This window comes from Ruditapes philippinarum, unplaced genomic scaffold (assembly GCF_026571515.1).
Source record: "Ruditapes philippinarum isolate M1 unplaced genomic scaffold, ASM2657151v2 ctg7345_1_1_1_1, whole genome shotgun sequence".
Classification (NCBI taxonomy): Eukaryota; Metazoa; Mollusca; class Bivalvia; order Venerida; family Veneridae; genus Ruditapes; species Ruditapes philippinarum.
Genome location: NW_026864835.1, coordinates 47,592 through 61,957, shown reverse-complemented (window position 1 = coordinate 61,957; position 14,366 = coordinate 47,592). Strand labels below are relative to the sequence as shown.

The 14,366-nt window shown below is 32.1% G+C and overlaps 1 protein-coding gene across 1 annotated transcript; it reads left to right on the top strand.

Moving 5' to 3' along the window:
• The first annotated feature begins 249 nt into the window (after positions 1-249).
• On the top strand, positions 250-7,015 carry LOC132726970 (mannose-binding protein C-like). Its single transcript, XM_060712383.1, has 4 exons — positions 250-280; positions 6,020-6,107; positions 6,349-6,561; positions 6,729-7,015. The coding sequence occupies exons 2-4, from the start codon at positions 6,035-6,037 to the stop codon at positions 6,734-6,736; spliced, it is 294 nt and encodes a 97-aa protein (XP_060568366.1). The 5' UTR covers positions 250-280; positions 6,020-6,034; the 3' UTR covers positions 6,737-7,015.
• Positions 7,016-14,366: the final 7,351 nt, after the last annotated feature.

The window sequence follows — 14,366 nt, the reverse complement described above, 5'->3', positions numbered from 1 at the left end:
TTTTTCATTTTTAACATTATTTTAACAGTATTTATTATTTTATTTTTATTAAAAAACAATTTTTAACATTACTTCCCCTAAAAGACATTACGACTGTCAAACCAAATCATGCCAAAAAAAGGACTGTACAGAAAGGCATTTACAACTACCCAAAAAAATCCGGGGGCCCCAAAGGAACTCTGGGCTAATTGTAAATTTTTAGGGAACACGAAGGCGGTTGCTTGTTTTCCAAAGTACTTTATTGCGTAGTTCAAGTCCTAATACTTGGACAGCGGCTGAGGTAAGAGTTATATTGGACCTCAAATCCTTAACATTACTAATTTCATAAAAGAATTGAATTGTATGGTTTGACCAGAGAAACAATTTTATTTTTGAAATGTATTTATTCTTTTATCTTATTTATTTTATTTATTGATTTATCTATCTTTTAATACTTGTTATAATTATTATGTCATTTATCCATTTATTTTGTTTATTTATTCATAATTTATTCATTTATTGTTCTTTTTTATTTATTCATTTATCCTTTACTTATTCTATTTATTTATTTATTTATTTATTTTGTTTATTTATTTATTTATTTATTATTTATTTATTCATTCATTTATCTAACTTTCTATCTAATTTACCACTTATTGTTTTTTTCATTAATGAATTTGTTCCAAAGCAGAATATGTTAATGATCTTTGACTTAAATCCTCACAATCCTGTAGCATTCTAATTGATATAATAACCTTTACATCACTAATCAAGCAGTTTATGCGACTTTATCCAAATAACTTGGCTGTATTGTGTCCTTCATACAGGATTATATATACCATTAGGACAAATTAAATTTGAGCGTTCAAAACTGGTATTAATATAAGTTCAATAAGCCATAACAACACATTGTTGATGTTGCTATTCGAGGGGGTTTGGTTTAAATAGGAGGGGAAAACCATACACACCGAATAACGCACAAAAAGACAAGATCGGAGGTGTTTTAGATTCGGTTTGATTGAGTCTGATCATGGACGGCACTGGAAAGTGCCAGCTACCATCCACACCCCCTAGCACCGACTAAAGCCTGGAGTGAAACTGAAACAAAACGTAATAAAATTTCCTAAAAGCGGATTCAAACAAATAACAGCAAAAAATCTTCATTAAAAGGCACAGTGCCTCAGAAATGCTATCAGTTTAATTTCATTTTTGTGTCCTATTATGGTCATTAGACATACAGATGGATTAGATTTGCTTCTTTTGTTCTGTTGGCATTTGTATTACATTTATTAAAGTTACTTAGTATTTTGTATGGAAGTCAAATTGTTGCTTTGTTTACAGCTCTCTACCTTCATGACACATGATTGCATACCTTTATGACAAATAACTGCATATATTTATGCCACAAGAATGCATACCTTTATGACACAAACATGCATACCTTTGTGACACATGATTGCAAACCTTAAAGACACATGAATGCATACCTTTATGACAAATGACTGCATACATTTATGACACATTAATACCTACCTTTATGACAAATAAATGCATATCTTTATGACACATGAGTGCAAACCTTTATGACACATGACTGCATACCTAAATGACACATCAATGCATACATTTATAAAACATAATTGCATACATATATGACACATGACTCAATACATTAATGAAACATAAATGCATATCTTTATGACAATATGACTGCATTCATTTATTACACATGAATGCATTCCTTTATGACACATGAATGCATACAATTATGACACATGAATGCATGCCCTAATGACACATGAATGCATACATGTATAACACATGATTGCAAAACTTTATTACACATGACTACATACCTTTTGCACATGAATGCATACATTCATGACACATGATTGCATACCTTAATGACACATGACTGCATACCCTTATGACACATGACTGTATACCTTTAAGACATATGACTGCAAACCGTTATGACACATAATTGCATACCATTCTAACACAAGTATGCATACCTTAATGACACATGACTGCATACCTAATGACACATGACTGCATACTGTTATGACACATTACTACATACCATTATGACACATAATTACATACCTTTCTGACACATGACTGCATACCTTTATGACACATGACTGCATACCTTTATGACACATGACTGCATACCTTTATGACACATGACTGCATACCTTTATGACACATGACTGCATACCTTTATGACATATGACTGCATACCTTTATGACACATGACTGCATACCTTTATGACACATGACTGCATACCTTTATGACACATGACTGCATACCTTTCTGACACATGACTGCATACCTTTATGACACATGACTGCATACCTTTATGACACATGAAGGCATACCTTTCTGACACATGACTGCATACCTTTATGACACATGACTGCATACCTTTATGACACATGAATGCGTTCTCTTAGCAAAATGTCTCAGTTGTTAAACATCAAGTTTGCTGAAAATTTGATATTTAGTATTTTGAAAACATTAACTTAGCAATTCTATAGAATAAGAAATTAAGGAAATTTCTTAGGTATAATGTGCCTTTAAAGCTAAAGACCTTTCTCTTTCCACCAATAAATCTTTATGCAAACAGAATGATAATGTGGAATAAAGAAATGTATGCATTGATTAATTTTGTTGTATGGACGTCCAACATTGTCAAAATAACAGTAAAAAAGGCCGTATTAACCCAAAACGTTTACTTTGTATTCATTAGACAGAAATCAAGTTGTTCCGATAATGAATCCAGTTATTATTTTAACATGACAGGACTGGAAATATTCATTCGACATTAATGTTACATTTGATGTAGGTCTGGACCTTGTTTACAAATTTCATATGATTCACCCTCTCCATTTTTTTCAGAATAATTATACTGACAATAATTGAAAAGCTTTGCCGTTTACTCAGATTGGTTAGAATATCAAAGAAATACGATTATCCATTTTTTTTTCTTAGTATATTTCTTAATTTGCTTTTACATATCATTCCAATTTAAGTGACCAGGCTGATCTATGAGAGAAATTCAAATATTTTGTTTTTGTGTGCAGTTCCTTTAAACAGGATGTCAAAAATTTGGATAGTTACATGTATGTATTTAAAAACTCTGTACTGCATTGTTTTTAAGGTCTTATATCATAAATCTGATGATCAAATGATGATTTACCAATATTGTAAGTTACAAAAAGCATTATTTGTAAAGATATTTTCGTGTAGATAAAGATAGGTAATAAGAAATGTCTAAGCCGTTTTTGTTTGTTTATTTGGTTTTTTTTTCTGTTTTTTCCAAAAAAAAAATGTTCATTAATTTTAACGTTTGATTATAATGTATAATGAATAAACATTTGCTGTACATATTGAATTCCTAAGTCTAGTACTGCTGATCGACGGAATCCATTAATTTATAGAAGAATTTCATTATCCTGTTCCATGTACAAAATTTATTGTAGCATTTTGAATAATAGATTTGATGGTAGATTTTCCTCATGGTCTGAGAGGAATAGTCGATACGCAGAATGGATTAAGGAAACATAGAAGTTCTGTAGATCACTTGTCGTCACTTATAAATATCATTGATACAAGAAAGAAATTAAGGCAGTCAACATACTGTGCGTGCATTAATGGACTTAAAAAAGCTTATTACTATATGAAAAGAAGCTTATTTTGGAAAAAACTTGAATCTAAAGTCGGTATAAATGGTAAAATACTGACTGGTTAAATGTTCAATGTATGTACTCTTAGACAGGGATGTAGCTTGTCACCTCTTCTCTTTAATCTCTTTATCAATGATTAAGCTATTATCATAAAGTCAGCAGACTTATTGATAATGAGAAACATTGTATTCTACTCTATGCTGATGACATAGTATTGATATATTGATATATGATAATGAAATTGATCTATAATTTATGCTCAATATTATAAGTGGTTGGTGCTAAAGTAACTCTATGATTGTAAATTCAACTAAGAGTAGTATTGTACACTTTAGACCAAATTCTGTTGAAAGGACTTCATACTGTTTAACATGTGGAGGTCAAAATATAAATGTTGAAGATAAGTATACCTTTCTTGGTTAATTATTAGATGAACATTTGGATTTTAATGTAACAGCAAAATGTGTTGCTCAGAGTGCTGGACGAGCCCTTGGGTCGCTAATTGCGAAATGTAAAGCTATTGGAGGAGTTCATGAAACATTTTGATAGCCTGGTATGGCCTGTAAAGGCCTACGGTGCGTCAGTTTGGGGAACCAAGTCTTTCTCTTGCATCAATGCCGTACAAGCTCGAGCAATGCGTTTTTATCTTGGGACTGGAAAGTATACACCCAACAATGCTCTGTATGGAGAATTAGCCTGGCAACCCCCACATGTAAGGCAGTGGAAAAAATCTGGAAACAAAGTGATCCCTCGGAAGCAGAAATCACAACAAAATTACAAGAGAATTGCAGACTTGGTTTGATTGAGTCTGTACATGAGGGATAATGAATAAGTGCAACATCCCTCAAAGCCCCTAGCACCGGCTTGACCGGTACTCAATTATCAACACTTAATAGTGCTGGCATCAATAATCCCGAAGGACTAGAAAACATAACCAACACTGAAGTGAAGTACGGGGCAACATTTACAGCTGCAACACAGCACTTGACACCTGCTGTTGTGAAGAAACAAAGTGATCCTTCGGAAGCATTAATCATAACAAAATTACAAGAAAATTGCAGACTCGGTTGTGGAAGTCTGTTTCTCAGCAATGGTATAGACTTATGACAATGGATGCATTTAGAATAAATCATAAAATTTGTATGTTTTGAAATAGCAGAGCAATAACAAATGTAAATATTGGCAATACAAATTTAAATGTCATTTGTCAAATTTAAACGTAATGGAAATGACAGATAGATATTATTCATTTTTTACAGAGGAATTTCTGTGATATAATATTGAATGCTTCTATGGATGTTTTTGATTGTTTTGGCACACACATATTCATAGTGAGGTTGGCCCTACGATGCAATGTAGGAATAAGTAAAGACCTTATATTTTATATAAAACAAGTTATGAGACTGAAAAAAATGTTAAATCACCTTAAAAGTCAGCGATCAGCATTAGCTAACTTCAGATGTGGTGTAGCTCCAATTAGACTGGAGACCGGGAGATATGCAAACATCCAAGAGAACATACTCTCAATTGAAAATGAGATTTATGTTCTGTTCGAATGCTTTGCCTACCATGATCTAATACAGATGTTAATTTCTAAATCATAACTTTGTTTCTCTCAATAACAAGGAGAAAATTATTTTTGTTCTCTCCGACAAGGATATTGTAAGGGAAACTGCCAAAACCTGTTACGCTATTCTAAAAGAAAGAAATAATTTGTTTTATAAATAACATTTATCTTACAATATTATTTGTAATTTTAGTAATACTTCTTTTACTTCTTGGTTTTATTTTATGTGTTACTTACAATTACATTTTTTATGTTTTAGTTAACTAACTTTTATGGCAGACTAAAGTACCTTTGTTAATTAATTTTAGTTTACTCTGATTAAAGGTAGACCCATATTTGATGCTATCTTTCAGATTACAGGACATTTTGTGATCGTATTGAGTAGTCAAGATTTTATAAAACTTTTATGAAGATTAACAGATTAGCAAGGGTATTTTAGTTTTTAATTGCTGATATTTAGATTGTGTGTTAGTTACAGGTTAAATAAGCACGAAAAGAGAGGTAACTCTTCAGTACATATTTGAAGTATTTGTAATATAGTCTGAGGAGTTGTCTCCCCTGTCACTATCAGTACAGACTCTTTTATGATTTTATGTTTTACAATTTGTAATTGAAATATTGTTAATGTTATGTATAGATGAGACTTTAATAAAGATTATATATTTTTAACATATTCCTGTGTGTTTGGAAATTGTTTTCGAAGAATAATTATATACATGTATAAAACTTCAATTAAGTGACATTCCGAATTACAACATACAGGACATTTAATAATATTGACAGGATGATTGTGTCGCTATGGGAGGACATCTTGTGGAGATAACAAGTCAATCAGAGGACGACTTCGTACGATCACTTGGCACAGGACCATGTAAATATTTGTCATTTTTGAAAATAATATTTTCAATGCGTATGTCTCTGACCATAATTTGTAAAGCAATAGTATCGTTGTAAAAGAGAAATACGTAAGCATGAGGTCTGTGTTATGAGAAAATTTATCAATTATCTTTGTATTGTATATTTTTCATGAATCTCAAAAATGTAAGTCCATTTGATATTAAATAAAGTCATATGCTCTTTGACTTATACTGTTGTTTTATTTTTTCTGACAGCTCACATCGGATTAAATGATATAGATAATGAAGGTGTGCATGTCTGGATTTCGTCAGGAAATCTCGCGTTTGGAACGTTTACAAACTGGAAAGTCGGGGAGCCAAGTAACGGCGGTAGTGGGGAAGACTGTGTTGAAATACGCGCACAGGGAAGATGGAACGATGTGCCTTGCTCACTGACGAGATTGTACGTCTGTGAACGCCCGATCATATGTACGTAAATTTAGTAATCAATGTCTTGTAATCATTTGTTTTCTTTGTATAATTGTGTTTGTGTACTTTTGTTATTGCTGCTTTTACCTTTTTGCTTATTACGAGATATAAAATCAATAACAACTGTTTGGTAAATTTGCATAACTTGTCTTGTTTTTTTTTCACAGTTGTCTAACCAATGGTATCGAATGGACTATGACAAGGACAAATGCAAAACAACAAAATCGACATGTAATTTTCAACCAGACAACCACAACTACAAAAAAGAAGATAAATAAAAATTTTCAACCACCCAGAGCTTTGAATAATTGCAAAAATCACACATACAAAAAACAGTTATTAGCATACAATCTGTTTATTATATTTCAAAACACGAAACATGTATTTAACGATGTATTTTTGGCAATTTGTTTTCTCCGTTTGATGATTAGCTACTTTACCAATTATAAATACGGCATACAATCAATAATAAAGATATTTATGGTAAATGTGTAAATTTGATTAATTTGTCTACAATCAAAAATATGATTTGTCTAAAATTAAAAAAGAAAAAAACATTATTGAATCTGTTTGATTCGGGTTTTTCTTCGCACAGCATTTAAAGATTTATTTGTTATTATTCCAACCAACAACAAAAGGAAACATCAAAAACAACCTGTTATAAATATGAATAATGAATTATGTGCTGCTTTCTTACACAGAGTGACAGCATATCTCCTTACTCAACCTTAGGGAATAGATATTAGTAAGGAAGTGATATCGTTCCTATATAAATCGTACAGGTCTAGTTCTTGCGTACCGTCTCATCATAAAACATATTTGTGTCATTTTTTTAAATCCTTTGACGCATAACAGAGTTATGGGCAAGAGAAGAGATTGTTTTAACTTGCTGACTTTTTACTTCGAAATTAGACATTGACGTTGAAGCTACGGGTTTTGGTCATGTGCATGACACACTGTCTCACCATGCTACACATATGTGCGAAGTTGTTTTGAATTAAGAAACAGCCGCAGATGTGTTCATAAAGTGGTTGTCATGAAACCTCCAATCTGACCACGTGAATAGTGGCGTATGGTCCCAACGTAATAGAAAGCATGTGCCCCAAACGAGAAAGTCATTGACGGAAGAAAACAAAATGAAATTTGAATGGGGACAAATGGGGATCAGAGGTTATGAAGCCTGACATTATGAAATCCTTTTTTAGCGAAGTGAATGAGGACGTATCGATTAATTATCATAATCGCAACCAAAGAAATTTGGAAAAATCCCACTGTAATACCGATTCAAAAGAACAAATCAATATATCGGTTGCATCACTATTTACTCATTCCAATACTCTTTACGGTAACGAAGCTACCACTGACACAAGCTCGCACTTTAATAGTAATTTTGTATATGATAATGCCTAAGATGCTGATTTCCCCGAATTAGAAGTTAAAATGCAGTTTTACTAAAACTATTCAAAGAGTCCGTGGACTGATAACAGTATACTGGAAGTATATAAAGATTCATTTCAAATTATTCCCAAAACTAATTATAATTCGACTTACAAAATGGGCTGACAAGAACGAAAGATTTTACATATAAAGATAATTGACAATCAATTCGGATTTAAAAAGAAAAATCAAGTATTGACTGTATTTATATCTTACATGCTCTTTATTTCTAAAACTCTTGCTCAAAAGAAAAAAAATGATATAAGTAATCTTTCGCGATTGGGAAAAAATGTATGACAAAAGTGGGGAATTTTTGGCAACACCTTATGGATGCGAATATTAGCACAATATTTGTATTAGCTATAAAGTCAATGTACTCAGCAGCTAAATCGTTTGTATGGTATATCTCGACTAGCTTTATAAATTCAAATATTGGAGTTATGCAATGAGACCTCGGCAGTAGCATTTTTATCTCATCTATTTAAACGATATTGTTAAAGTGATAATATACACTTAACGAAACTTATAAGTACTCCGATTTCAAACTTGCAGGAAAACTCCGGTTTTCAAAATATATACCAAATCAATGTTGAAAATGTGTACTGACCCTACTTTCCGACTGCATGAATGTTTTTAAAACAAAATCAATCATCCGGAACGCAATATGGCGGTCACATGCAAAAACCCGAAAATGGGCACGTGCATTTCGTGCAAGATGCCCACATTGTGTATTTTGATGCAAATTGTTAGTTTATTGATGTGCCTAACATAAAAACACAAAATGGCCCGAATGTCGCTGCAACAAAGAGGAATTGTCATTTGGGCTATTACAGGGCGGCGCATCGCATGCAGAGGTATGAATTGACTAAACTTGAAGGTATTTGATTTTTTTTTACAATGGTGTTCTCAGTTACTGATTTTCTGTTAAGTTTGAGTTATTGTAAAATGCATTTACTATTTTAAAATGATGATACTATGATTAAAGTTTATACAGTATCGACTTAGACTAGTTATAGTAATTCTAACACAATATAATAAAAAATTGGTCGGAGTACTTATAAGTTTCGTTTAGTGTAGATGTTACTGGAAAAATGAACATTGGCAACTTTTAATTATTTTATTACTTTTAGTCGATGACGCAGTTATTTTTGCTCACGACAAAATCCATTCATTCACTTTTGAACGATACAGAAGAATATAGCAATATGGCGCTTACGTTTAAATATAAGGAAAACAAAAACTACAATGTTTAATAAAGACATTCATAATAAAATTTTACTAAATTTGATTTTTATCCATATAACAATTTTAAATATATATAGAATTAGTAGGTTCTTTTAAATATTTGGGTGTCCGTGTACATGAAAATTGCAACTTGAGCCGAATACAAAAGCGAGAAGCCCAGTACGGTTGTAGTCATTGGATAATTTGTTCATTGATTTTAACAGCTTAATTTACAACTTGCCAATCACGGTTATTTTGTAGATGCATCGCAGTTGCTTCTACGTTAAATTACGCTGCTGAAATCTTGGGTCATCACGTCGGACCTGATGTTGAACAAATTCACTCCAAATTCTATAGAAAGGTATCTGTCAAACGCTCTACAAATTTAGACGTTTTTAACGGCGACTTAGCTAGAATCCCGATGAGCATTATATTCATACACAATAAATTATTATAAAATATCGGATAAAACTATTGATATGCAAGGAAGAATGACTTCTTCTTTTAAATCTATCTCACGCTTAACGAAACACCGCATATAGTAAATGAAATTTGGCTTATTAAACTAAAATTATACTTAATAGAATATGGACTTTCGTATACTGCCGAAATTTTGCTGCCCCTTTAACTTTGAAACACCTCGCAGATTATTCCTGGGAGACTGACGGAAATAGCTTATACGTTGCTATTATCCGCTGGTGTAATTCGTTTAGTCAGAAATTCCTACGTTCCCGCCATTTAAACAATTTAAGAAATGTTCCAAAGCTGCAAAAACACCTTTCGCATACTTCTGAAGCTAACTTGTATATGTTGCTATTGACCGATTCAATTGTGAATTTGGTTCAAGAATTATATTCAAATATTTCAAACCTTCACTTAATAATCAATTATGAAAAAGTAATTCGAGAAATAAAAATTATAATTAAAGACTTCTGCTAGTTGTTTTTGTTTTGTTTGTATGTTTCTTTTTCGCCTTTTTCCAAAAGTATTTCAGTCATATAGGCGGGTAGTCTCCTAATCATCGTTCCTGGAGAGTTACAACAGTACTAGACAACCTTCCTCAGCGCTAAACTACCAAAGCATCTCCCGGGGATCGAACCCTAGCCAGAGAGGTAACTGGATTAGAAGTCATCGACTCTAACCACTCGACCAAGGAGGCTTTTACATTCTGCTAGTGTAAGATGAATGAAAATAACATAATATAATTTATTTAAACTTTGCACGATCTAAGAATATGATAACATGAAACAGCTGGGGTCGCCGGGCTAAAAGCATACGCCTTTAAAGAAATATTCTTTTTTTTGTCACCAAAATTTTAATTGAAGTTATTTCTGTAAACCAAAATGTATGTATAACACGTGGCAATTCAGCCGTAATGTCCAATTGTCCAATCACTGTTAACGTAATTTATTTTCTAAATCGCTCTGCTTAACCGAAAAAAAAAATTTATCACCTAATAGGAGTTGTGAAACCTTCAGTCTTAGGCAGAATAAACAACAACTCTCAAGTAGGATAAAGGCCTTCGCATTGTTTCAATATCGTTGTATACAAATCAATACAAATAATAACTGGTATTTCTGTGAGTTAGATGGATCCATATATCATAATCTCTGGACATGCAATCATGGAAGCTCACAACCTGCGGAAAAAACTATTATATCGATAATTTACAAGTTGATTCAAACAAACAAACACTAAAGTCTTTTTCGCTAACAACCAACCAATGGATGCGAAAATATGGCTTAATAAAACATTGCTTTGGGGTGGGCGGGTGGGATACGTATGTGTTCAATGCAATGCGAAGTCCTCGAGTGGCGATATACCCGCCTTTCAATTATGTATCCATATCAATAACGGCGAGCACGAAATATTCGTGCTAACTATGATATACCTCACTTAACCGGACAATTATAACTCTTAACCTGCAATAAAATCATAAATATGTTGAAGGGCTATTTGGACATCTATCAAAACGTTTTAAATAGAAAAAGCCAGGCGACATTGCTGACAGCCCAGTCCGTTCATACCCTTATTTCTTTAAGATTAAAACAATAGTCGTAAAATGGATTTTAGAAATAAACTTATTTTCGCTAACTGTTGTTCCATGATAATCCCGAGGACGACGTCCCTGCTGTACAAAAATTCTCACTGGAATTATTGAAAAACGTTCTTGAAGTACCGAACGCACGTGAAACTCTAACAATAAAGAGTGCTCACAGGATTGCGAATACGACGTAAACAAAACAAGACCCGTAGTGATTATGTTTTTACCACTTTTCGGACAAGATTCATATTAAACAGACAACACACGAAATGTTGAACAAATACAATGATGTCGTTAAACCACCTTCAAATAGTGAGGCGTCAACAACACGACACCTACACTTCCCCATTAACCAATCGTAGTAAGCGACATATTCCCGAAATATTGTCAGGATAGCAGAAAATTGTTACTTCCGGCTATGATAAATGCACAGAAAATGGGAAACTGGCTTATTTTTCACATGATTAACTGTTTAAGGACAATTAAATGTGCTTTGTTGAGACAATTCAATCTTCGGTATAAAGCCTGAGCTGGGACAGTAGCTTTTCCTTTATGGAATATTCCAGTTTTAAAGTCAAAACTTTATGATCCGTCCTTTTTAACTTTGTTCAAGATTTTGATATTTTGCTACTCATCGAAACATAAATTAATTTTTGATGATGTTAAAATCGATAGGCAGTGTTTTGTATATTTCAAGGACAGGATTTCTAATGCGATACAATTATTACATTCCGAAAATTCATTTTATGTGTGCTTATCTGATGTACATGTTACTTTGTATGAAGAACATGGTAGAATTACCTGGGGTTGTTCACAAATTGAAAACTTTTAAACTACTACAGAGCAAACGTAATAAAGTTAAGGATATAAATGACAAGCATATACTATTTATCAGCGTATGGCGGCTATTTCTGATACTGTTTATGATATGCCATTTTCATGTTCTGGTAAAACTTTTGATTATCGTTCTATACTGAAATTAAATCGTTTTGGCAAAACAATGACTATAAAAAAGCTCGACACGATTTTTATGATTCGAAAGGGAAATTTTAAATTATTCAGAAGAAACCAAATCATTTATGTTTAAGTGTAAAAATAACTTTATTAAAGTTTAAAGGTCGCCAAAATTTAACAAAGAAAAAAAGCAATTTGTCCAATGTCAGTAAAAAAAATTCCCACGCAAATTATGAAAATTGTTAAAAAATCTTTAAAACATTGTAGTTCCAGTATAAGTTTAGATGAATTAAAAAAACAATACCAAACAATATCTAATGCGTCTGATTTTCAATTAATTGGCGAATTTCCATAGACGGAGCGTGACAAAGTTATTAAAATGTATTTGCTAGAGAAAGACATGCCAGTAGCTTGAAGAAAAATGAAAGTACAATATCAACTTTGAAGCATTATAAATCGTCGCTCTAATTCGAGAGTGATTTAACTCCAATTTCGGTAAAAATGAGCGTCAGGTATCAAAACGTTCGTAATTTTTAGCTGTATCTTATGGTAAGAACAACATCACTGTGGCGATATATTGAACGGGTCAGAACAAATTGCAATAAAAATAATGTTCATAATATCGTAACTTCTGAACAAATAGTTTATTAAGATTAAAGTCACTTGATACTGTCTTGACAAAATGACAGATTTTTTAAGGTATGAGAAATTATTTTTTACGTTTTATTTCAAAGAAAATAAACAACAAATAGTCAAATTTCATTAAAAATTCCCCTCGAAATCCTGGAAATTTGTTAAAACGTTTAAACACTTAAAACGTTTTCCAACACTTTCTGACCGCAAAAAAATAAAGATAATTGGTAATATAGAAGCAGTAAAAACAAAAAAGATCCACGGATGCTTCAATAATGATTTTAAGTCGTATCTAGGAGAAAGGTATGTTTTGCAAAATCTGTGAACAGATTTGTCAGCCATTCGGATGAATGTTTTTGGAAAATTCTTTTTTGCAGTTCGCACAGCTAGAGGGGATTTCTACAAAAGAACAGTTATATATCGAAAAGACATGGAAATAACCGATGTTTTAGAGAAGAGTGGTAAACATTAGGACATTGTAAATGACGTTCAATACAAGAAATTACAATTGGCGTTCAAATCCATGCTGGCCATGCTTAAAGATGAAGGCAAAAGTGGTTCGGATATCATTCACCGTTGGAAACAGCCCTAAGCAAGCTGTACTCGTACCTCACGGAAGACTTGTAAAATCCAGAAATATTACAGGTAATTATAGGAGTATAATTTTATGATATTATGATCTCAACTCTGCGTACATGTTTTTAACTATATTAAACTAACCTCATACTAACCAGTACATGTGTAGGTCATTTGTGAATATGAAAAAATATAAAAGGAAGAATAAAGAAAAAAACATCTTGCTTTATGCAGAAGGGAGCCTCAGTATCTTCATCAAAACTGATAATCATCAAGATGATACAAATACTGCGAAAGGTCATATGCAAGAGATCAAAGATATATTTTTATATGCCGAATCAATACTGCATTAAAAATGTTTGACATTTAAAATTTTAGATATGATAAATTACACAATATTTTTAGAAAGGTAAATTACACATTGCAAAGATTATACATGTTATTATAAAGATAATGGATACACAATTTTTATGTTGATAGACACTTTCTACACAATGCAAATTAAAAAGGAGGGATTTCAGTTCATCTCCCATTTGTCCTCGTGATTTGCATTTACATGAACTTTATATTGGGGTTTAATGTTTGAATAATATGTAAAATACTGGTGTTAATATTTCAGACAGCATCCTGTGTCCAGTACGGTCATTTGTTGAGTAAAAGCGTCAGCTGAATTCAGAGTGTTCATATCTGTTCCAGAGAGTAAACACAAATTGGAATAGTATAAAGAATTTAACAATGCGCCAATAGGATATAACACGCTCGGTATTTATCTTTCGTATATAATATATTTGAGAAAAATATGGAATATTTTCACAAAACAAGATGACATTTTAGAAGCTTTTCTCGGTTTATTAAAGTTAAATTAACCAGATAATTTTGAAGTTTTTTTATTTATAAATCTCAATTATAATAATTGTCAAAATCATAAGTATTTAGC

Excerpts from the sequence above, each read along its gene's own strand:
- LOC132726970 (XM_060712383.1), top strand. The coding sequence starts at position 6,035 with ATGGGAGGACATCTTGTGGAGATAACAAGTCAATCAGAGGACGACTTC. Across the intron at positions 6,108-6,348 it reads ATCACTTGGCACAGGACCAT|CTCACATCGGATTAAATGAT; the intron begins GTAAATATTTGT and ends TTTTTCTGACAG.